This window comes from Brachycentrus maculatus, unplaced genomic scaffold, assembly GCF_059751285.1.
Source record: "Brachycentrus maculatus isolate JH-2025_06_01 unplaced genomic scaffold, ASM5975128v1 h1tg000050l, whole genome shotgun sequence".
NCBI classification, from domain to species: domain Eukaryota; kingdom Metazoa; phylum Arthropoda; class Insecta; order Trichoptera; family Brachycentridae; genus Brachycentrus; species Brachycentrus maculatus.
In genome coordinates this window covers 1,630,600-1,656,282 of record NW_028280804.1, presented here as the reverse complement: position 1 = coordinate 1,656,282, position 25,683 = coordinate 1,630,600, and the positions used below count along the sequence as shown (strand labels likewise).

Here is a 25,683-nt window from a genome sequence, read left to right as displayed (position 1 = left end):
TCCTTTTTTATAATTTTGACAAATATACATTTACAGACTTGCTACCCTTTAGCACTGGGCCATCGATGTAATATATCATTCGGTCAAATTTTTAGAAATCAAATATGTATGCAAAAATAGTATCTAATAGCAAATCGTCAAACATGTTCTATACCTACGTGAAACATATCTGGACTCGTCAGACTGCCATCTATCGGGTAGTTTTCCCACTTACTGCCAATCTGTTAATTTTACACATAAGCCGCTTGTGCACTACACGGAATTTTACCGTCCGGCAGTCCGATTTTGAAAAATAAAAGCGACTACGATAGTTTAGCGTGACCGAATTTACGCGTAACGTGTTCACGCACCGATCCGAAGAAAGATGGACAAAAGCACAAGCCAATCCAAGCTAATAATCGTTTTAAAACGCTAACTGACGTGCCGGACGGTAAAATTTCGTGTAATTCCGTGTAGTGGACAAACGCCTATACTCTAGCAATCGTTTTGCTAGCTGTCAGTTGGTTGTCACAATTTTATATAAAATTTCAAGTTAAATTAATTTTTTCAACTAAATTTTACTTGGTGAACACCTATAGGAACAATTATAGGAGTAATTTTCATATTATTTTTTGAATCTCATCAAAGATGAAGAAGAATATGGAGAAGTCTCACCAATAGATGTCTCTAGTGAAGTTCTAGTGATTAAAGAACAAGGTTTCTAAATTGGTTCATATATATAGAACTTCCAAGAATTTGAGTAGTGTGGTTGTCAATAATGGGTAGAATTGGTGAATGTAACACGTGTGTAAAGTGATCACTTAAACCAGCCTATGACGGTCGTCAGCCCCGTAAATGCCCAGACTTCCGTATTCTTCTTCATCTTTGATGAGATGTCAAAAAATAATATTGATATAAACAATACGAAGAACGCTGAAAGAAAGTTACGATAATATTTTTATAGTTTATGATCAAATAAATATTTATGAAAATACTATGTTTCAATTCCCTTCAAATTTGTTTTTGCACCAGTAGAACTTCTTGGTCAACGGATGTCAGAAGTGTGAACACAGTTTTCTACTGAGTTTTAGCGGAGTTTCGCGTACTAATATTTAAAAGTATCTTCTAATAATTGATTTGAAATTCAGGTATTACATCAGAATATAGAGACGTTGGACAGGTCCGATGTATTATGAAAAACAATGAAAACTTTTTTCATTAGTCTCGAATATAAGTGCACTAACCCCAAATAGTTTAACATAATCTGTTTAAAAATTTATGAATTGTAATTGACACGAATTTATTAATTGAAAAGCTAACGCCGTTGGTACCCCCATTGGTTGTTGGGCTCTCTGGAGTTCTGCGCCTGTCCCCCCCTGCCGCCCCTGAAGCCCTGGTAGCCCCCGCGGCTGCTGCTATCCCTGGACTGGTTGTAGCCCCCCCTGTTGCCGTCGCGGGGGTTGCTGTACCCGTAGTTGTTCCCCCCGTGGCCCCCTCTGCCCTGGCTGTAGCCCCCCCGGCCGGAGGAGTCCCGGGACTGGTAGCCCCTGCCCCCGGAGCCACCGTAGTCCCTGGAGGAGCTGTTGTACCCCGAGGGCTGGTCGTTGCTGAAGCGGGTCCTCTTCTGATCGGGTCCCGAGAAGTTTGAGCTGTATGAGACTCTTCCCCCGTATGAGTTACCTGCGAAAGAATTGGAAAAAAATATATAAATAATTTGTAAAAATATTATACGAGTATACAGTGGCAGCTCGTTAATCCGAACGCTAAGTAATTCTAGGCCCGCTGTAATCCGAACGATGGTAGTTTCAAATATTCTACCTTTTGAAGCCATGAAAGCTTTCAACATAGCCATAAACTGGGCTGAAGATGTCGTCCAAAACACCGAAGAATTTATAGTTTTAAGACGAATGCGTGATTTAACTCATAACACCAGTGAGGTTCGTTGGGATTGTGTTATGATTTTTATTTATATTTAAAAATAAAAATAAAAATGTTTTGTTCTTAAGGGGATACAACGCAACAAAGAATTCAGTCACCGGCCGACCGCCATAGAGGTAAGAGGTCTTTCAAAGCCCGATTTTTTTACAGAATGTATATTGGATTTTTTTCAGAATATGTTTACAAAAATATTTTTATAACTCTATTATTTTTAACTCCCAGCTTTTCAAAAACTTTTTTCTTTTCAAAACCATATAATTATTCCGAAGAAAAATTAACTTTTTCATTGCGAAAACGGAAGAAAATCGATTGCATTAAATGTTGAATTTAGAACCTATATTTAAAGAAAATTAAGTTGCGATTTAACGAATACTAGGCCTTAATAGAAAAAATCAATATTTTGGACAATTGGTGATAATGTAACGCGAGTCAGATAAGCCGCCCATAAACCCGCGTTATAACCGACTTCCACTAAATTAAATAACAGCAGCAATTTGGGGACCATTGGAAACGGCATACGGTATTTTCACCATTCCCCCGATTCACACATCCCAAAGTAACTATTCTCCTAGAACGGGCTCCACAAAGTCAAAGTGGTTGCCGCTCCACTCCCGCCCCCGCCCCCGCCCGTACCGCGGGCTACGGGCTGCAGTTGAAGATCGGCTGAAGAGGCCTTTCCTCAAAAGCTTCATTAGAGGATTTACACGATTCGGTATTAAAGAGAGGACAATTGCAATCTATGCCGATGGCGAACGACCGTTATGAAACAATTGCAGAAGAGAAATTTAATTTTTTTATTTTATTTATTTATGGTTCACAAACAATGAAAAACATATTACAATAAATGAAATACAGTGCAATATTTTAATACTTCTCATCAATTAGATGAGAACACAACGAGCTTACAGAAACAATAAAGGTGCAGGTTAAACACATATCGCTCACTCCTTTCAAGAACGTCATAAATCAAAAATCGACAATTTTCAGTTGTGCATGTTTTCGGAATGCCCAGAAAATGTACTACATCTCAGCAAAAGCGGCATATTTTTAACTTAATATTTACCCACTACAGAGCAGAATGTGTTGTTTTTGCATTTTGAAGAAAAGTTATTGTTTAATTATTTTTTAAATAAACTAAATATTTTTCAAATGGAGAAAAAACCTTTAGGTTTTACCTTAAAAGATCTGTTACACAATAAAAAGTTTAATAGGTGGCTTGATATTTATTTTTAATAAATTGTATTGTATTTTTAAACTTTAAAAACGTTCTCTTGGAAAATCAAGTTTTTTGATTTATGACGTTATTGAAAGGAGTGAGCGATATATACAGAATAGAAATTATGTTGTAAAAAAAGGGTAACATTTAAAAGTAATGAAATAAGAAAAATAAAAATAAAAATTAGAAGTAAAAATTAAAAGTGAAATTAAACTATGCTACATAAGGTACAAAATTCAAGACTCCACCAGATGGTGAAATCAATTTGAAATTGATTTCAGCAATCTGGTAATAGACCTCTTGTATTTCTCCGTGCCATCATTAAATATGTCGATAGTGACATTATCAGTATTTTCTAAATTATTATACAACCTTAGCATCCTAGAAATGGAGTTAAAGTGAGCCATATTATTGTTATATACTGGAAGGGAAAATGTGTTGTGCCTCCTTAATCGCCGAGAGGGGACATTCATTGCTATCTTCTCGACACAAAAATATAAAAATATATATGAAGAAAAAAAAGAAAATCAAGACGGAAGAGGAAGGCCATAGAAAACTTCAAATATTTCAAGTATTTCAAATACTTGAAGTGGTCAGGTCAGGAATAATCGAAATGTATGTTTGAGAATATGTATGAATATGGAAGAGGTGAAGATTGTGTGCAAAGACAGATTGGTGTGGCGTTCTATTCCTTCTACCTACCCCTGCGGGGAAGCGGCGTGATGGTTAGTTAGTTATTTCCGAGACCTATTGACGTTTTTTATTTATTATTTTTATATATTATTATCATCATCATAACATTATGTACGTCTTTATAAGCGCTCTTGGGGTCCTAGTATTTTACGAAAATGGCACTATATAAGCTGTGCAAATTATTACATATTTTTATTTGAAACTGAACAGTATGTATTAAAATTATTACATACATTATTTATTGATTTGGCGTTTAATTTGTAGAACACCATTTTAAATTATGTATTAATTTTCAAATCAAACACAGATTTTTTGAGTCTACTTAGTTGTATTTTCTTAACAAAAACAGTTAAAAAAATTAATATTGTGACAATTGTTTCGCCTAGTTATGGCATTTCGACAAAAACGACATTCGTTTGAAAATGCCATAACTAGGCGAAACAATTGTCACAATATTAATTTTTTATGTGTTTTTGTTAATAAAATACAACTTAGTAGACTCAAAAAATCTGTTTGATTTAAAAATGAATACATATATAGATTTATATTATCCACTGACACTTCGTGATGGAATTGCATTTTTAATTTATTATTAGATTAAAACCAATATTTTTAGCTTTTCCACTTTTTTATTTGACCAGCGACCGGGTTTCGTCGTTACCGACATCATCAGACTGGTGACCAGTCTGATGATGTCGGTAACGACGAAACCCGGTCGCTGGTCAAATAAAAAAGTGGAAAAGCTAAAAATATTGGTTTTAATCTAATAATAAATTGAATACATATATTACTCAATATTATTAATATTTAAAGCATTCACTTTGTGTTTAGTCATTTTTACTAACTTATTTTTTTACAAAAATGTTAGAAATATTAGTATATAACTACCACCGGTGAGTGGTTATATACTAATATTACTAACATTTTTGTAAAAAAAAGTATTATATACAGTTTAGTTTCGCGTCTCCGCCGTCGAATTCCCCGCCCTGGGGCAGCTTCTCGCTCCTTCCGTTCCAGCCTTTAATCCCGCCGCCCTTGGAGTGTTTAATCGTGGATTTGCATTAGTCCCGCCATTGTGCAGCCGAGACCCAAAGCGCGGCGCCCGACCATCTCCCGATCACTCGCGGTGGGCGGGATTATAGCTATGCATTGTTCCGCCGGAGAACTAATTCATTGGATTTACCCACTCTCCTTCGATCGCGAAACTCCCCGAACGTCGTCACAATACACTGAACTACCCATTTACGTGGTACATACGATATCCACGCGATGCTGTGTGAAAAATAATAACATACTAAAGCTATCAAATATGGTGGATAGATCGACGGCCCCTACGTAAAGTACTCTATCTGCAAATCTGTTACTTTACAGAAGAGAGCTTAGAAGATTTTTTTAACGTATTTTTTTTTTAATATTAACTAACGGTTTTATCTGAAATTCTAAACAAGTATTAAACATTCAAAAACACGATGAAATAATGTATTAAAGCGTTTTAAAACTTAATGCTTTGTAATAGATTTATATTATCCACTGACACTTCGTGATGGAATTGCATTTTTAATATATTATTAGATTAAAACCAATATTTTTAGCTTTTCCACTTTATTTTTATTTGACTAGCGACCGGGTTTCGTCGTTACCGACATCATCAGACTGGTCTGATGATACCAGTCTGATGATGTCGGTAACGACGAAACCCGGTCGCTGGTCAAATAAAAATAAAGTGGAAAAGCTAAAAATATTGGTTTTAATCTAATAATATATTATTAATGCTTTGTCAAAATTAAGTAGTTAGCGTTTTAGGGGTTCAGTTCATTTTGAAAATTCAATGTAGATAGCGTCTTATACGCCTGAAAACTATGCGTTTTTTGTTTGTTTATATTTGTAGATAACGGTCAGTTGATAACATACACCAAATATCTCAAAATTAACAAAAATTTAGTTAGAGCACTTTACGTAGGGCACGTCGAGATAGGTTTCCCTGTATAAAAATGAATTCATGAAATATAAAAAAAATCATTATTGCTAATTACATGTTAGTTTTATTTATAGAATAATTCTTTAAAAGAAAATTATGATTTTTTTGTTTTTGTTTTTATATTTACATAAATTGTATGCATTTATTTAAAAAACCATTTTAAACATATTAAAAAAAAATTTTTTTAGAGACCCACCAAGCCACCTTGTGTGTCTTGTCGGTGAAGTAACAGAAATTACTCGCTTAGCCTCCTTCCACGACGTTCCTCTCTGCGCATATCACTGAGAGACGGATGTAGGAAATTCCAAATTACTTTACGCATTGTGGAATGAATGTTCGACCGTGTTATTTGAAAACCGTGTAAAAAAACATGTGAAAGGGGTTTTAATGATCTATAATTTAAAAAATCACATTCGATACTTATTCATACTAAAAAAAACCACGGAACATATTGATTGAAAATAATGAGGCGAGTGTGTATTTCGTCACTTATGATGTTATGTATTTTGGTGTTATGACATCAAATTGTATATCTTAAAAATTCTGAAAATACGCTATGAGAAGAATATAACCAAATCAACACAGAGGTTATTGATATATGTCCTTGACTTGCATGTGTAAGCTAATTTCTACGATTCTTTTAAGGAATATGAAATAATAAAACGATGAAGGAACCGTACAAATACGAACGATCGCGTATCTATTTGTAAAACCGGAATCTAACTCATATCGATACCTCTTCTAAAATACTTGAACATTTCAAGCGAGTGGAACAAAAGAGGTTTCAAATAAACTTATTTTTCATCTTCAGTTTTCCGTCTTCAATCTGCTTGCAAAACGCTCGCAGCTGTCGAATGCGCTAACTCGGAAGTGCGCTAATTCTGCCTAGCATTCCGGGGTTGCGAGACATCCGCTGTTGAGCAAGCTGGGTGCACAGTAGCGGGTAGTATGTAGTGGACACCCCGACAGCTACCATAGTCCTCTCGCGACTGTCGAAGCGGTAGAAGTCTTGAGTCCCAATATACGATAAATTAATATACGAATAGGCCCACTTAAGGCCCCATATACGAATGAGCATATAAACAGAATGTCAGAAGACAGACTTCCACGTATCGCCCTTCAAGGAAACCTTGAAGGACGTAGACCGCTAGGCAGACCTCCGAAAAGGTGGAGAGATAGCTGGGAGTCAACATCCCAAGAGCGACAGGCGGAGGCATAAACAGTTCCTTAAGATCTACAAAAAGAAGAAGAGGAAGAAGAAGAAGAATTTTTCGATTAAAATACCATTTTTGAATTGAAAAAATAATTTTCTTCGAAATAAATATGGCGTTTTGAAAAGACGACTTAATGATAAAAATATTTTTTTCTATGTATTTTCTTTAAAAATGTCAAAGGATGCGTCACGTTTATTGGGTACATTTCGTTACACGAGAGAGAGAACACAGATATAACGTAGAGAGGAGATAGAGAGGTATACATTCCGACGCCGAGCGACGTATGATACAGAGCGATAGAATACGATAATGTCGCGCATGCATGCGTCGTAGATGTACACGTTAGATGCTATATATGAACAGTTAAGGTACCACGCATTGCGTAAGTAATATTTATCATTATGTTTCAACAAACTCACCGACATCAACATCAAAATCCAGACCTAAAATATATCAACGACATAAAAAAATTGTATCTTCTATTTTTTTGATATCCAATGGGAAGCTATTGAAGTACATGACATTCCAAAAGGAGTAAAGGACCTTTATTTTCAACGTTACCTTTGCAACGTTACAATGCCCCTAAAAGGAGAAACGAAACATGTTGGAAGGAAGAGGGAGGTGAGTGGAGCCTGCAAAAGGAATTACGAAATTAAATGTCCCAGGGAAGAGGACGGAAAATTCACTCAAAGGACAATATCAAAGGAAGCCGGTTTATCACGGCAGAGGGCCGGAAACAGAAGAAATGGGATATGCACGCCAAATGCCACACTAAGTGCGCGGCTCTACATAGGTTCTAGTTCCCTTCTATAAAACTTATTTACTACTACTACTACTACTACCATCACGCCGTTTCCCCGCAGGGGTAGGCAGAGAGGATGGAACGCCACACTCTTCTGTCCTGACATACACTCCTCGCCTCCTTCACATCCATACATCTAGTCATACATGCCCTCCGATTACGCAGACTTTTGACACCGCCAGATTTTAGGTTCTGATTGATCTGATCGTGCCAAGTCTTTTTCGGTCGTCCACGTTCTGTTTTCCCTCTCACATTCGCCACATATATTTTCTTAGTCATTCTCTCGCTATCCATTCGCTCCACATGTCCACCGCAAAGAACTCTTCCTAATCTTTTCAATTATTCCTCGTTCAGCCTTACATTCCTTTCTTATATCGTCGTTTTTAATTCTAAAACTTACTTCAATTTCTAATACATATCATATTTTCCTTAAGTACACATTGCATTGAGTCTGAATAATCGGCGAGTGTGTATGAGGAGATGCATGAATGTGGAAGAGGATATACACACATACACATAATTATTAATATTTTGTTTACTACTACATAATTTTTATCATTTTCAAAACCTGACCAATACATGTAATCGAGAAAAAAACTAAAAACATTTCATTTTCTGAAAACTTCAAATGTTGGTTTAACGACGATGTGTTCCAATGTGTTAAATAAAAATGTTAATCTTAGTTTATTCTAAATCTTAAATCTCCGCAAGTTATTCACCGATTCCCTTGAAATATTGACTAAACATTTTTGATATACCGGTGATATTTTTTACTCAATAATGGTAAAAAGTCGTCCAGAAAAGTAAGGAATTGATGGTTTTGAGACAAATGCGTGACTTAGCCCTTAAACACCACTTGGGTTTGTTGGTTTGAAAGAAATATCTGTTTTATTTCAAGAATGAAACAAGAATGTTAAAACTTTTAACTATACATTCGGTACCTTAATAAAAACGTAAAATAAAAATCATTTTCAAAAACCGAAATTTCCCTTTTTTCTCATTTTTCTCAAAAAACTCCGAAAGATTCCCTGATCTGCACTGCACGATTTACACTCGAATTGGCGAGCTGGCACTGTATAAAAATTTTATAGGTAATATCTTGATATAGGAAACTTCATTTGTACTAATTAAAATAGGTGTCTTATAATTCTGGTCAATCGAATACAACACATTTAGACATTACGGAAAAAAACTTAACGTGAAACACATCGCTCACTCCTTTCAAGAACGTAATAAATCGAAAAACTTGATTTTTCAGGAGAATGTTTTTAAAGTTTAAAAATATAATACAATGTATTAAAAATAAATATCAAGCCACTGATTGAGCTTTTTATTGTGTAACAGATCTTTTTAGGTAAAACCTGAAGGTTTTTTCTCCATTTGAAAAATATATGGTATATTTAAAAAAAAATTAAACAATACATTTTCTTCAAAATGCAAAAACAACACTTTCTGCCCTGTAGCGGGTAAACATTAAGTTAAAAATATGCCACTTTTGCTGGGATATAGTACATTTTCTGGGCATTCCGAAAACATGCACAACTAAAATTTGACGTTTTTTTATTTAGGACGTTCTTGAAAGGAGTGAGCGATATAGGATACCCGATGCCTATGTGTCCACGTGTATGGTATGTATAGTATATGTCTGTGTCCGGAATGCAACCGATACTGCATCTATCCGCAAATCTGGAGAGCCGCCAGGAGTGTCGCTCCTTGAGATTTCCGCAGCGAATCCCACACGGAGAAACGTTATCCTCCGTATTCCTGCTTTCTCCGCACACATAACATAATGTAACGTTTCAGTATATATACACACACACACAACCACTGGCAAAAAGTAATATCCATTTCATATTTTTCAGTATAAAGTAAAAGCATTTTTGTATTAAGCAAAAATATCCCCGAAAAAAATACAATATAACGCTCCTAGTACTTTATAGCGTATCATAGTTTAGTAAAAAATATGCGTTAGATAGACTCTTGCTTGTTAGAAATGAATCTTTGTAGGTTCTAGAAACAGTTTTTTTTGACACGCTCAAAATGTTTTAAATAAATTGACTAAGCAGATTTTATGCTGTGGTTGCTCTCTTTGCATTTATTGATTCTATTTTTTCAGGATTATAAAATGGTTATGTGGAATTTGATCGAAGAAAATCTCTCTTCATTGAATGAAATATTTCTTATATTCATCAATTTCCATTCACTGAAGATAGAAATAGTGGGTTATTTTTTTATATTCTAGAAACAGTTGTTTTTATACATTGCTCTTTTTGCATTTGTTGATTTTATTATTTCACAATAAGAAAATGGTAATGTGGAATTTGATATAAGAAAATCTCCCTTCAGTGAATGAAATATTTCTTATATTCATCAATTTCCATGCATTCAAGATTTTATGCATTGCTTGTTCTTTTTATATTTGTTGATCTGATTATTTCAAGATAAGAAAATGGTTTTGTGAAATTTGATCGAAAAAAATATCTCATCATTAAATGGAATATTTATTTAATTCATCAATTTTCATTCATTCAAAGCAGAAATTAAAAATTATAATAGCTGAAATATGATATAAATAATTTAGACTGCAAATTTTATAAATAATGAGGGAATATGCATTATTTGTTAGTATGATTTTACAAGTACTTATTTTGTAATACTCGTATGAATTCATGTAACTGTTCTGTAAAATTCCAAAATAAAATAAAGTTGAAAATAAAATATAATGAAACAGATTAAATAACACGGGCCAGCAATTTTTTTGTAACTGAAATTTTGATGACTGATTTGGACTAAGTTATTCGTTCTTATTCAAAGTCTATATGGTGACAAGCTTGTATCACGCCAAGTTTTGATGTTACAGTTATATTATTCTTTGTATGGGCCCCATACGTTGAAACCGTAATAGTGGTTGGTATCTAGACATGTTTTAGTCTAAGGGATTAAAAAAAAAGTATCGATAATTATGGAGTAACAGTGGAAATATATTAACTTATTAATATTGAAAACGATAGCATTATATGTTTCTATATATTTGTACATAAATAAGATAAATTTTAGTCAATATCAGAATAATAAACATTCCATAACTAAAAAATGTAAGGTGCTACATTTTTTTGCTTTCGTTTTTTAATTCAGCTATGCGAAGTGCACAAAGATAAGGTATTTTCATGCCAATTACAAAAGAAAAGTTGTAAATTGTTGGCCAGTGTAATACTTAATACTAAAAAAATCTAAGATGGCGGAATTATTGCTAGGAAAATAAATATTTAATCTATTTAAAATATAAGTATGTAAATTAAGCTTTGCGTACACCTCGCATCGTCCCGTAAGTAACAAACGACTCATTTTGCGTGGATGCTAGTTTGGTTTCCCGCATTCCTCAGCTTCCGGCATCCGGTTTGCGGAAATGCACCTCGAGTATGGGTGTACTGTGTGCGCAGGTACGGGGATAGAGTGCACCCAGTCTTGGGTTGCATTAGCAGACAGAATGCACTCACCGCAGCGCTACTACAGTCCGCTACGGCACATACCAAAGGGGTACATATCGCACTGGAAAATGGACGATGCATTATGTACTCAAATCCTACAAACTAGTTACAAAAGAAGAATGTTATATGGTGAAATCCATTATGCTTCAAATTCGATATGAAACATATATAGTGTGCAGATCTAAACACTAGTTTTAGTCTAAAGATCTTTGAAGGCTTCCGCCTCATTCTCAGGTCCGGTATAAAAAGCTTTTGTTTTCCATTTGGACCCGTCCATAAAAAAAATCTTTTCTTTTTTAAAACTTTTATCGGCATTTAATCAATCATGCAAAGTTTTTCGCGATCAAAGATTTTTTAAAAAATACTAATGCTTTCGAAGTCCCTATCACTGTCAGCGAGGCATGTAAGTAATGTGTACAACTCAGTCTAAAGGTCTAGATACACGTTCTCATTATTAGCATAAAAGGATACTATTATTGAGCAGTGTGCATCTGCAGCGCGGAAGGGCCGTGTACTGAGCGCGCCTTATGTCAGTGTTTGATAATGTCTTAATAAGACGAAACGCGTCACGTATTAACATATACATAAATAAATGTAGAATTCAATCCATTAAACCTAGTTTAATTTTGGATATTTTACTCAACAATTCAATATGGAATTCTACCAACTGACTGCAGTTACAATAAATAAACTATAATATTGATATATCATCCGTAGGGTGATATTTTTAGAAGTTTAAAAAAGGTATTGTAAATGTGTATTCATTAAATTCCGTATATTCTAGAGAGGCGTGATAATGCTTTAATTTAAAAATCCCATATCGTCAGCTAAAATGTCGATGTCACATGTTCTTCGGTTGAAATTTAAGGATGACGGCACGAAATATTATTTTTTTTTATAAAAAGAATTCAAGTGGCTCCGCGAGGCTGTACGTGCCTGAGAGGCTTACTTCCCCTCCACACCCTCTCCCCGAGGGGGGGGAAGGGGAGGAGGGAAGGATACCACAATTTGGGCAGAGGACACGTTACTATTAATTACTGAGAAAATTCCCAGTTTTGAACATGTTTCGATCTATCGTCTACAAAGTTTGCGATACTTGTTACGTTAAAGATATTGTGGAAGTTTATACATTGGTATGACTTCAAGAAAATTCAAAACAAGAATCGGGGAACACGATTATGTTTAAGAAATAATGCTGTGTCAGATTGTGGTCTCGTGGTTAGTGTCGCGGACTCTTGAGTCAGAGTTTCTGGTCTCGAACCCGCTCTACCACAATGTGATACCCATTTTTAATGAGCCGCTTAGGCTCACAAAAATTGTATAAAATTGTAAATAATGAAAAAACATTTTTTTATTATTCAAATATTTATTTTTCTTGTTAAAATAAAATAAAATAAATAAATTATGACAAAATCTTTTTACATTGTAAAATTGTGACTATATTTATGGCTGGCGATCTGATTAACACTAACAAAGCTTTTATTATTAGAATTTACTTAGTATTTCTTATATTTACTAAGAATTTACTTAGAATATAAGGTATATTAATAAACCAAATTCACAATTTACAGTAACTTCAAACAGAATTGTCGATAAATATTTGAAGTATGTTTGAAATATTTTCCTCGCCTTCGCAAAATTAAATTAACCAAAGGATTTAATCTAGTAACAGGATATCGGGAGGATGTAAGAGGTATCTTTTATCCGGCGTCTCCCGTCTTCCTGCAGGCGACTGGTTCGTGCGTGCCGAGAACAAAGAAACTCTTGTCGGGGAAATATACACCCGTAAATGTGTATGTCCGTATCAGGATAGCATGAATCATAAAGGAAATTCTCTCAAAAGTGGAGCGGCGGGTGAAAAATAATAAAATATATAAATACACATACACACAACAGGGCAAAAATGAGAAGGAATCAAAAGACAAATGAGCGCGAGAGGGCAGAGACAAAAGGCGGAGTACCGGGAGCGCAGAATGGGGAGGAGGAAATCAAGTCGAGTGGCTTCTGAGGACGGGCCGGGGGGCGGCGCGGGGGTCGGGCGGCTAGGGGACAGGGCCAACTCGAGATTATTTACATTTTAATAAAATCTCGAAAAAGTTCCATTTCCCGAAGGTCTGTATCTAATACGAGTTCATATATTTTCCTGTTCGAGAATTACACAAAGGCGAGATGATCAGATCAGTCTCCTTATACGATAAAACTGTCACCCGAGAACATGAATTAATGACAAATATACAAAAAATGTACTGGTTCATATTTATCTATTGAAAGTCGGAACAGAGCAGACATAATGGTGCTATTTCTTCTTCTGACCCTTATTCGCTTGCAGTGGTGCATAGGGCACATCATCAGACCGATTCATCTCTGATAAAATCGTTTATCAATGAAAGCAAGATTGTCAGGCCCGAACCTTAGATACCCGTCCAGGGTAGAATCTAATAAATAATATCCTCCTAGGAACAAACGCGGGACCTCCAGCACGGTAGCCGAAAGCGATTACCAAAGTGTTTGGCAATCGATTACCAAAATGCTGCGACGAACTATTTGCTTTTTGTTTTAATTTTAAGGCCCAATATACGATAAATCGCAACTTAATTTTCTTTAAGCCCAGGTGAAATTTGCTGTAATTGAATTTTTTACTCAAAACCGTTTTTATATTAAAAAATAAGTTTTTCTTCGAAATAAATATATGGGTTTGAAAATAAACAAGTTATTGAAATGTAAGGTAAGGCCATGTGAGAAGAATAGAACCATCCAGACTTCCCCACATTACGTTGAACGGCAAAACCCAAGGTAGACGACTCCCGGGCAGACCACCAAAGATATAGATCGACAATGAGAATCGACATCACAGGAGGCTAAATCCCTCTTAAAAACAGGCCACAAGGCCTACAACAAGCAGAAGAAAAAAAAGGTTATGTGAGGATTTAAAAAAATACTTTATAGATTTATATATATAATCTAAAAAAAAAATCTAATTCCAATGTATTCTAAAGGTATATCTTTCAAGAACGTCATAAATCAAAAATCGACAATTTTCAGTTATGCATGTTTTCGGAATGCCTAAAAAATGTACTATATCCCAGCAAAAGCGGCATATTTTAAACTTAATATTTACCCGCTACAGGGCAGAAAGTGTTGTTTTTGCATTTTGAAGAAAATGTATTGTTTAATTATTATTTCAAATACACTTAATATTTTTCACATGGAGAAAAAACCTTTAGGTTTTACCTAAAAAGATCTGATGTACAGTTCAAAGTTCAATAAGTGGCTTGATATTTTTTTTAATAAATTGTATTATATTTTTAAACTTTAAAAACGTTCTCCTGAAAAATCACGTTTTTTGATTTATAACGTTCTTGAAAGGAGTGAGCGATATGTGTCTAGCTCCTAGCGCGGCCGGTCGTGTTTTGAATTTGAGAATTTGAACGTTTAAGATCTCAGCCTTAATAAAGACATACTTCATTTCCTGGTGTGTTAATCAATCGACCCATCGACCATCACCCAACTCTCCGATCAGTGTGCACACATTGCTCATACAATAAATATTAAAAAATACAGCACTTGGAACTGAGGTAGGGGCTGTTGAATGTAATGTCGGTAAAGGCACATCCCTGCTGTAGTATTGCACGCTCGCGGGCGGGTAGGCCCTTGTTAGCGGTGCGCGCACTAATTGCTATAGTCATCATTAGGCCGCACATCGCCAGCCTCCTTACACACGACAAATTATTATTTATTATTTTACTCCGCTCATCTCCGGCGAATCCCCGCGCCCGGTGCTTGCGCACTTGGAAATGTAGCGATTATTATAATTTTCAAAACGCTAGGTCTAGGATTCATTACGTCCCGCTATTAGAGACCCCCCCCTCCCCCCCTTTGTCGTACGGGAAGCAATCGTCTGCAATTAACTTTTAACTACGCAAAATTTAAGTACACCACTATACGCGTAACGCTGTTTCAAGTATAACTTTTATTTTTTATAGAATAAAATAACGACTATGTAATTTTTTTGCACATGAATTTTATTTGACCAGCAACCGGGTTTCGTCATAACCGACATCATCAGACTGGTGATGATGTCAGCTACAACGCCGGTTGCTGGTAAATAAAATAAAATTCATGTGGAAAAAATAAAATAGTTTTTTATTTTATTCTATAAAATGCAGTTCCACCAAGATGTGTCAGCAAAAACTTGAAAAAAAAAAAAAAAAAAATTTTTAATATTCACTAAGTAAATACCAATTGTTCTTAAAATCTATTGCGACTCGTATTTCGACGCATTCCGCATCATTTTCAAACACTGTGTTCATATGGTGTTTGAAAATGATGCGTAATGCATCGAAGCACGTGTCACAATAGATTTCAAGAAATAGTGGTGTCTACTAAGTAAAAGCTAAATTAAAAATGGATAGATTTTACCACAAAGTGACGTTGGAATAAATTAATGAAATAACTTTAGTATGCTACTCATGTATTCGCGTGCAATCTTGCGACGCATTTGATATAATCACAGAGCACGTGAATTACGTGTTAAGATGACCTCGTTTAACGCTGTTTCGTTTAGCGACGGAAATGATTGAAACATATTCCCCGCATAAAGCGGGTCTTACTGTAAAAAATATTTGTATTATAGAGTTAACATTATTTTTTACAAAAGAATATAAGAATACAAATGTTAAATTTACGAAATTATTGCCTACTTATTTTCAAAATAAAAATTATGACATTATAAAATTAATATAAAATAAAGTTTTTTCAGAAAAGAAAAAATAGTATTTGGAAAAATTTTCTAATGATTTTTTTTTCTCTAAAACTACCCCCCGTTGAAACGAAAACCGAAGCGATTACATCTGTATAAAAAAACACGCATAAATTCATTTTTTCGGCATGAACGACCCGGCTGAGAAAAATATCTAAAACGTCTTATAAAAGCTTTAAAGTGCTGTAACGTTCTATTGTTGTACAGGTACCCTTTGTAGAGTACAAGTGATTCTACTGCAAATCGTATTTAGGTAAAAAAAAATACTTAAAGAAATACATAACCAGATATGGATGTAAATACTTTTTAGATTCGTACATCTTCAACCGCAAACCCCACGATGAATCGAGATTATTTTTAGAATTATTGTTAGGAGTGCGTTACGAAAAAAAGGAGACCGGCCAAGTGCAAAAATCTTGGATAATCTGTTTTATAAGATGGAATAGTGAATGGAACAGGTAATCTTCGTACTGAATAAAAGGATTCGCTGAAGCACTTTTTCGAGTAGGATTGCACTCTCTCGAGTCCTTGTGTAAGTACCTTTTGATTGTTATTTTTGCAGTGGCTATAATAAAATCTCTACTTTTATTTTTATGATCTCAGTGCAGTGGTTACCATTCTGAATTGACTCTTGCACGACGCTCCGGCTCGACTGGGTTAAACTCGACAAAAAGATCATTAATTATTATGATCTACTTCAGATAAAGTTTAACTGTTACTGAAATTATTTCTAACGTAAAGATTTTAATTGCCTTCTTCAACTTTTAAAAACTCTCGATTCATCTTCTTTACCCTCTGAACTTAACACTCTAGAATGATCCAGGTTCAACTCCTGGAGCAGACACTTATATATATTTCAGTTGTTGTTTGTTTTGTTCATTTTTACTACAAGGTACTTCCGCGTTCACGTGATAATCGTAGGAAAAATAAAACACATGAAACTAACTTATAATTTAATAATTTTTCACTTTTTAATCAATTTTAAATAATTTTGTTGCAAAAAAGATAGCAATACCGATTTTTGTAGATTCTGGATACATATATTTTTTTTCAAAATAGACTAATTAAAATGCAACTACCGGTTTCATAATTTCAATTTATTCAACGATAATATAAAATGCATTGATTCGACCTTGGACGCTTACAAATACCTCTTTTTTGTGGTTTTTGTCTCCAACAATATATACGGTGTTTGAAAATGATGCGGAATGCATCAAAACACGTGTCATAGTGGATTTTAAGAAATAGTGGTATTTACTAAGTAAAAAATTAATTAAAAATGGATAGACTTTACCACAAAGTGACTGCCGAATCAATTAATGAAAACATTATCCTTTCTTGCATGTTTTTTTGCAAACACTTGTAGCTTTATAAAACTGTATTTAAAAAAAACCTAGACCTTTGTTTTTAACCACTCTTATTTTTGGTACTTTTCTCCACCCGGTTTCGACATCTTTTGTCATCTTCAGGAATGTATAATTAAGTTTCCATTACCCACTCCTCAATCCCACCTATTCATCTAACTATGAATATTTCACATTTTAAGGTTTAATACATGTCCATTCCTGAAAATGAGTGTTGTTGTCGAAACCGGTTGGAGAAAAGTACCTTAAATAAAAGTGGTAAAAAAGAAAGTTCTAGTTTTATTTAACAAAGCTATATCATCTGACAAAATGTGAAATGTGTTTCGGAATAAATTCTAAATACGTCATCGATGATTTACCTCTTCACGTTATTTCTCAAGCAAATGTATTAGGAGTGCATAAAACGCGCGGGAGATCGCATCATACAGTTGTTAGAGGCATATCACGGCCCAGCGGACACGATCAATTGAATATATCTCCGGTGGTTGGTTATTTGAATTAAATTGTGTTATGATTTCTTATGAATAGCCCCCAGACATACACCGTGCGCCGAGGGGTGAACTTCGAGCGGCGGGGGTGAAACACTGCAGAAAATGCACGAAGCAACAACAAAAAGTCTTCTTTACTTTTTATTGATAAATTACGTGAAAAGTATGATATCTTTTAACAGAGTTTTGGCTATTAAAATAAAATATGCACATTCAAACATATACAACGGTATTTTTTAATAAGATTTAAAAAAAATTAGCGCGATATTAAAAGAATAATAGATATATGAACTTGGTTAAATGGAATTTCATTGGTACATTTCTCACACCGCCATTTTTTTTAATTCGAATAATTTGTGTCGGAAAAATATTAACCAATTCTTTTCTGAAGCTATTACTCCCTATACCATCTGTTTTATTTATGTACAATTATGAAATTATTAAATAATTCTTGCTGCTATTTTTTCTAAAGTGTGTTAAATTATTTTATTACCTAAGACATGATAAAAATAATTTACAGATTTCCACTTTAATTTACAATAATTATTTTATGTTAATTTATTTTTAATTTAACTTTTACTCGGTAAATACCAATATTTATTTATGTCTATTGTGGCACACGTTTTAATGCATTCCTCATCATTTTTAAACACCGTAACGGATAGATATGACTACAAAGTGACTACCGAATCAATTAATAATTAATCCCTTACTGATTTTCCAAATGAGCCTCGCGATCTCTATCCGTATGAATTTTGTATTTGATTTTTATTTCAAATCTCTTATTTTATTTAATTCACTAAAAATTGTTAAACTCATTTAATTCACTAAGTAAAAAAACGTTCAAATTACAAAGTGTCGTAAATCTTGAATTTACGATCATTCCGAGCAATTTTTTTATATTTCATCCGTCAGGTGCAGCTGCAGTGTTACACCCCCGCCGTGCGGCTCCACCACGGTTCATAAAGCACGGGCAAACACCGAGGGCAGAGGGCAGAGGGCAGAGGGCGGAGGGCGGAGAGCGCGGGCCCCCTCGGGCCCCCTCGGGCGCCGCGGGACTCGGGAGTCGCGGAAATCGCTCTAATTGGTGGTTCCCTTACAGGCGAAATGCGTTATTAAGCAAAATTTGGGAATCACATTCAACTGCGATTTTTCTCAACGAATCTTACAATCATCGATTTTTTTACAATACATTCAAATATAAGCAGAGACTCTTTTCATTTGTATGTAAGGTCCGAATCCTGGATTATATTCACATACATAAGAAACGCTTCAAAACATGATTTTCAATTCATTTTCGCTCTGTTCATTTTATTTTAGTATAAAAGTTTTCCTCATCCCACCATAGATGGCTTATGATATTTGTTTGTGTTTCTTTCCACGTGGCTATTATTAACTGCCTAACTAACCAACACGCCGCTTACCACAGGGGAAATCAGAGAATACAACGCCACACTAATCTGTCTTTGCAAACATTATTCACCTCTTCCACATTCATGCATGTCCTCATACATGTCCACCGATTATTAAGACTCCTCCCCGACCGCTTTCAAGTATTTAACAAACCTGATCATGCCAAGTTTTTATCGGTCTTTCTCTGCTTCTTTTCCCAACTACATTCGTCTCATAAATTTGTTTTACCATTCTTTCTTGAACTGGGCTATTATTTAAAATACTTTTTGAATTTGAGCATCGACGAAGAAGTATATAGAAGGGATGTGATGGAACTTTGACTCGCCCAAGAAAAGAAAAAAACTAGACTCACCATCCCAGCAATAAACATAAGTACCAAAACAAATTCCGAAAATGTAAATTCTATTATACAGTAACAATTTAACTCGTATTAAATGTGACCAATTTTCGTATTCAAGTGAAAATGTGACAATAATTTTATTTGTAACTAAACTGGTAAATAGTTGCATAGAAAAGCATCCAATTACTAGGCACACAAGATCGAGTCTCCAATTTAAGAGCAGATAAAAAAATGTACGAAAAAAGAAAAAAAAGGTGAACTCAAAGTAAAGATTCTTCTTATAAATTAGTTGTATATATAAACACATCAAATTATCCACCGCGCACAAAGGACATCGAAATCTGGAAGGCAAAAAAAATGCCCGCTAATGCGTATCGCACAATTGTGTGAGTGGAAAAAAACTGAAGATATTATCGTTTAATGCACGATATATAAACATGATAGTTCACAATGGGTGTTTGCACCAACAAAGGAATCCACCTTAGCGACGACAATGGCCGGGTTTCTCGGCTATTGGCCGCTCGTACATCTTTTGGCCTATTCTCTCTCCATTCAGCGCTGGGCAGGCCTATTGAATTGTAAAAGAATTGCTGCCTGTCAAAATATTTTACCCTGGAACATAGGATACGGATCGAGTGGGGTACGTTATAGAGGTAGTTAGAGGACGGAGGACAATACATGCTGGAACTATAGAACACTTATCCATCTTGCCACCGGACTGCGCAGTAGCTAGCTAATTTCATATGTTGTTTGTAGATGAAGATGAATATGGAAGTGTGGCATTTACGGGGCTTACGACCGTCATAGGCTGGTTTAAGTGATCGCTTTACACACGTGTAACATTCACCAATTCTACCCATGATTGACAACCACACTACCTACTCAAATTCTTGGAAGTTCTATATATGTATATGGTCCAATTTCGAAACAATGTACGAGAATCAATAGAATTTTCAAAAGAGATATCTATTGGTGAGATGAAGATGCTTTTTTATTGAGCAGAAACACTTATATTTGTATGTGAGGTCCGAATCCTGGATTATAATCACATATATAATTATAATACAGGATTCTTCATGCTTGCGATGTCAAAAAATAATATGAAATAACTCCTATAATTGGAGATAATCCAGATTTGTGAACAAGTATTTAGACTCACTAAAAATTTTGTTAATTTAATATGTTGTAGATATGTCCGCCAATAGATAAGCCGATAAGCCAAGTTCTTTATTTTTTTTATAAATGTAGATTTTTTTTCTTTTAAACGAATCTTTTCTATTTCAATATAACCCTATTGGCTCCTGTAGATGAAACCAGCTTACACAAACTAAAAGTATCATCTAATTAGGGGGGTGGAAGGAAGCCCGGTGAATTTACTTGTCAGATGATAAAAAGTTATTGTTTTGTATCGGGGTCGCATGAATAGCGCGAGATCGCTACATGTGTTATGGGGGAAGTACGCTGCATGCCCAGGAGCCTTTACAAGTTTAATAGACTCTAACAATTGCCCCACATTATTGTGGCAGGGGCACGATCCATTCATCTCACTCGACAAAGCAGAATACGTAATAGTTTATTATCTAAGAGATAGTGCATCAATTCTTGGTGCCAAGGAATGCGGATGTTCAGAAAAATTTCACGGATAATTGAGCAGCATCACGAAAATAAAGCTATGCAATTTTATTCAATCTTAATTCCACAAGGATAAGTAGTTTATTATGTCGAAAATGTTCTTGTTTTTACCGAATTATCTGACATTAATGTTTTGAATATAAATTCAATAAACTTTATATAAATTAATATAAAATCAGGATAAATTCAATAAAAAATTGGAATTTATCCTGATTGATGGTGGATTTTACCACTTTACGGAGAATGCTATAAAAAGAATCAATTTGCATGATATAATTATTGTGAGAATTGTAGGTATGTTTAAAATTATGAGTATTTACAGGAATTATGAGGACACAGTAAAAAAAAAGGTTTAACCCTTTGCATTTTTTTGTTTACACGGAATACCTGCTACGAATTGAGTGTTATCTAAAAATATGTGAAAAAAATGATATTTTTAGAAAATGAGAAAAATATATATTTTGGTAGGGCACTAAATAAAAAGTTGTGTGTTATTATTGTTTCGGCATTTACTTTGTGGTGAGACATGATTAAATCATAAATAAAACACTTGTTTTTTTACCACATGAGTATTATATTGTTACGGCTGGTTTCGAAAGCTACAGATGATTTACGATTACGGGTTTGAAAATAAACTACATTTAAAAATTATTGAATGAGTCCAAATCCTTGTTCACAAATCTTGCCACAAACACTGCCGTGAACTCAAAACATGAAGCAACATGAGATTTATGATAAAAGTATGAGTATCAAAGTTTGGACAAGCGTGGTTGTCAATCATGAGTAGAATGGTGAATGTTACACATGTACCTATAAAGTGATCACTTTACCAGCCTATGAGGTCATAAGCCCTGTAAATACTCAGACTTCCATATTCTCCTTCATTTATCTATCATGTTGAGATGTCAAAATGTCAATTAATTTATTTTGTCCCTCTGGGAATCGAACACGAGATCTCTAGCACGGTAACCTAACCTATAACCACTACACTACGGAGGCGGAAGATATTCATTTTATAATTTGCATACTTTTTTACATTCAGAAAACTATAAAACACGTGTTTAAAAAAATGACGTGTGGAGTATTGGGAGTTCGATCCATCAGGGGTGCAGAATGCGTGAGGAGGTTGTGATCTCGCATAATAGCGTGCCGTCGCACTATCGCGATCGCAGGGGCGAGATGGGGCGAATAGATTCCGGCATTTGCGTCCTCCCGAGTGCTTTGTGTGAGCCATGAGCACATTCGCGCGCATAAATTGACGGGTTGCAAATTGAACAATGCACAGCGCAGCGCGAGATGTATTTTTAATTTTACAATACAACCGCCCCTTACGGCTTGTCACAATAAGGGGCATCGTTTATTTTTTGTGATAATTGAATTTAAACTTTTTTAAAAAAAATACTGATGAAATTTTCTTGGTACAGCCGTTTTCATCATAGTTGATCAAACGAACACATACATAGGCAAAACAGATTATTAATAGTAAAAATGTAATTAATAGTAAAAATAAATTTATTGAACTCCATAATTTGTAATTTAAATATTCAAATCAAACACTGATTTTAAGGTCTACTAAATTGCATATATTTTTTTTTCAAATTAGAGATTTTTATTATAATAAATTTTCAATAATTGATTTGTTCGTAGATGAGTATTATGCACAAATTGAAAATATTGATACAAATGCAGCACTAACAATAGGCAGAAATACAATTGAATTGGTAAAAAGTTCGACCGCCATCTATAGGCACAGAGAAGTATTCATGTATCCAATTAAATAAAAATAGTTGGTAGTTTAAATACAACAGGTCATGAAGTGATTTCATTCGATAGTGAATTTTGGCGAATGTGAACGGGAGAACAGAACGAGGACGGCCGAAAAAGACTCGGCACGACCTGATCAATCAGAAACCTAAAATCTGGTGGTGTCAAAAGTCTACGTAATCGTAGGGCATGTATGACTAGATGTATGGATGTGAAAACAGAAGAATGTGGTCCTGTGATCCTCTCTGCCTACCCCTGCAGTGTAACGGCTTGATGGTAGTAGTAGTATAGTAGTAAATCATAAATTTCTCGACATAGGTAACAGACTGCTTAGCTCAATCGGTATTGTATTTGTGTTAGTGAGGCTATGTTTGGACCAACTCTAAGGGCGTTTGTCCACTACACGGAATTTTACCGTCCGGAACTTCAGTTAGCGTTTTAAAACGATGATTGGCTTAGATTGGCTTGTGCTTTTGTTCATATTTCTTCGGATCGGAGCTCTTGATCGGTGCGTGAACACGTTGCGCGTAAATTCGATAAACTAAACTGTCGTAGTCGCTTTCATTTTTCAAAACCGGACTGCCGGACGGTCAAATTCTGGGAAGTGGACAATCGCCCTAATGGTAGGGACTGACCGGAGCAATTTCGTCGTAGCGTAACAAGTTACGATGCGAACATTCGTATAAACAGTGAACAGCGAGCCGAGTGCTCCATCCATAGTTTAGGATGCTCGCTGATGCTCGCCGCGAGCGATGTTACGACGTAACGTACGACGAAATTCTCCGGTCAGTCCCTACCATAATGGAAACGTTTGTAATAGAGGTATAACCTCTTTTATGGCAAAGATAGAACTTACTCTTAAACGCCACTAATTATTTTTTTCAATTTTTGTATCGAGTGTTTCTGAGAAGTAAATAATTTGTGGTAAAATAAACACTGGAGAAATATGAGAGCTTTACATCATTAAAGTTACATAACCGTTTACGTAGATACAAAAACAAATAAGTTTAAAAAAAGTCTGTCACATGAGTTACAGAAAAACCAAGCGGTTGGAAAATTTATTATGAAACTTGACGGGGACTTCAGAGTAACAACAAATCACTTGAATGTCAAAACGGACTTATCATTCAGTAATAAGACACTCCGTCTTGAGGCTAGAGAAATATTCAAATGGAAAAATTGAAGGTTTATTTACATAGTTAGCCAGGGATACTAAATATAGGGAAAGTAATCACTATTTTTTTATTTGAAGATTTGGTGTTTAATTTGTAGAAAAACATTTAAAATGATGTATATTTAATGTTAAAATCAAACACTGAATTTTAGGGTCTAAAATTTTTTTATTTTATTATGAAACATTAGTTTGAAAATGCCAGAACAAGGCGAAACAACTGTCACAATTTTTTATGTGTTTTTAATAATAAAATGCAATTTAGTAAACTCTAAAAATCAGTGTTTTATTTTATTATTTATTATCACTTTTCTCCATAAATTTCGGTAAAACTTCCGCTTCTCCACAGGGGTTGGCAGTGAGAATAGAATGCCACACCAATCTGTCTTTGCAAACCATCTTCGCCTCTTCTATATTCATGCATCTCCTCAGATATACCGACTCCTGACCTTTACCGAAGTATTTGAAATACTTGATCACCCCAAGTTTTCCCCTGCTTCTATTACCAACCACATTCGCCTTTCTTCACCCATTCGATTCACATGCTCAAATCATCTCAACACAACTTTCTTTCAACCTTGCATTCTGTCCTTATTATCACCATTCCAACATCTACATACATCATTTTGCCACACATTCGTCTGAGAGATCGCACTCCGAGTGCATTCACTCTACTTTCATCCTTTTTTGCCAAAAATGATGATTTCAAGATGTCCTTTATCTTCCAAAGACGTCCAAAGTTACCCAGTTGGAGATTTTTTTAAATTTTAGCTTAACTTAGTAAATACCACTACTTCTTAAAATATATTGTGACACGTGTTTCGATGCATTCCGCATCATTTTCAAACACCGTATGTCATTATTTTTTTTAAAGAGAAATATTTGTGTTTTATTTACACAAATATTTCAATTTCATACTATTTCTGTGAGCCTAAGCGACTCATTATTAGAAATAGGTATCAAATTGTGGTAGAATGGGTTCGAACCGAGAAACTCTGACTAAAGAGTCCGCGACACTAACCACGGGACCACAACCCGACACATTTATTTTTGTATTTTTTTATTATTTATTATTATGTAGAATGGGATTCCCGATCGAATACGGCCGGAGGCATATTGTCCGAGGTACGTCACGCGCTCGGTGGAGCGCACTGATTGGCCGGCAGGACCATCAACACCCGAAAGTCTTCCGCGCGACAGGGACGCCACGCTGCGGGCGCCGCGGGTGCGACAGGGACCGACCCCGCTCAATGCGTCCTCTCTCCCGTGGAAAACAACGAAAATTGAACGGTGCGAGTGAGAGAGACGTGCAAATCTACAAGACACACACGCGAACGGGATAATGCTATTTGCCAAATGTTGTGTACGAATGAAACAGGTGAGGGTTGGGAGGGAAGAAGGGGGTGGGGTGGGGATGATCGGGATTTGGAAAAGTTAACTGAAC

The 25,683-nt window shown here is 35.1% G+C and overlaps 1 protein-coding gene across 1 annotated transcript in view; it reads right to left on the bottom strand.

Annotated features, from left to right (window-relative positions):
- Positions 1-995: 995 nt before the first annotated feature.
- The window catches only part of Rat1 (5'-3' exoribonuclease 2 Rat1), a 53,321-nt gene continuing 28,633 nt past the window's right edge, over positions 996-25,683 (bottom strand). Inside the window, exon 17 of the mRNA XM_088277856.1 lies at positions 996-1,659. Within this exon, the coding sequence (XP_088133982.1) occupies positions 1,295-1,659 (365 nt within the window). The 3' untranslated portion in view covers positions 996-1,294. The remainder of the gene's footprint in view (positions 1,660-25,683) is intronic.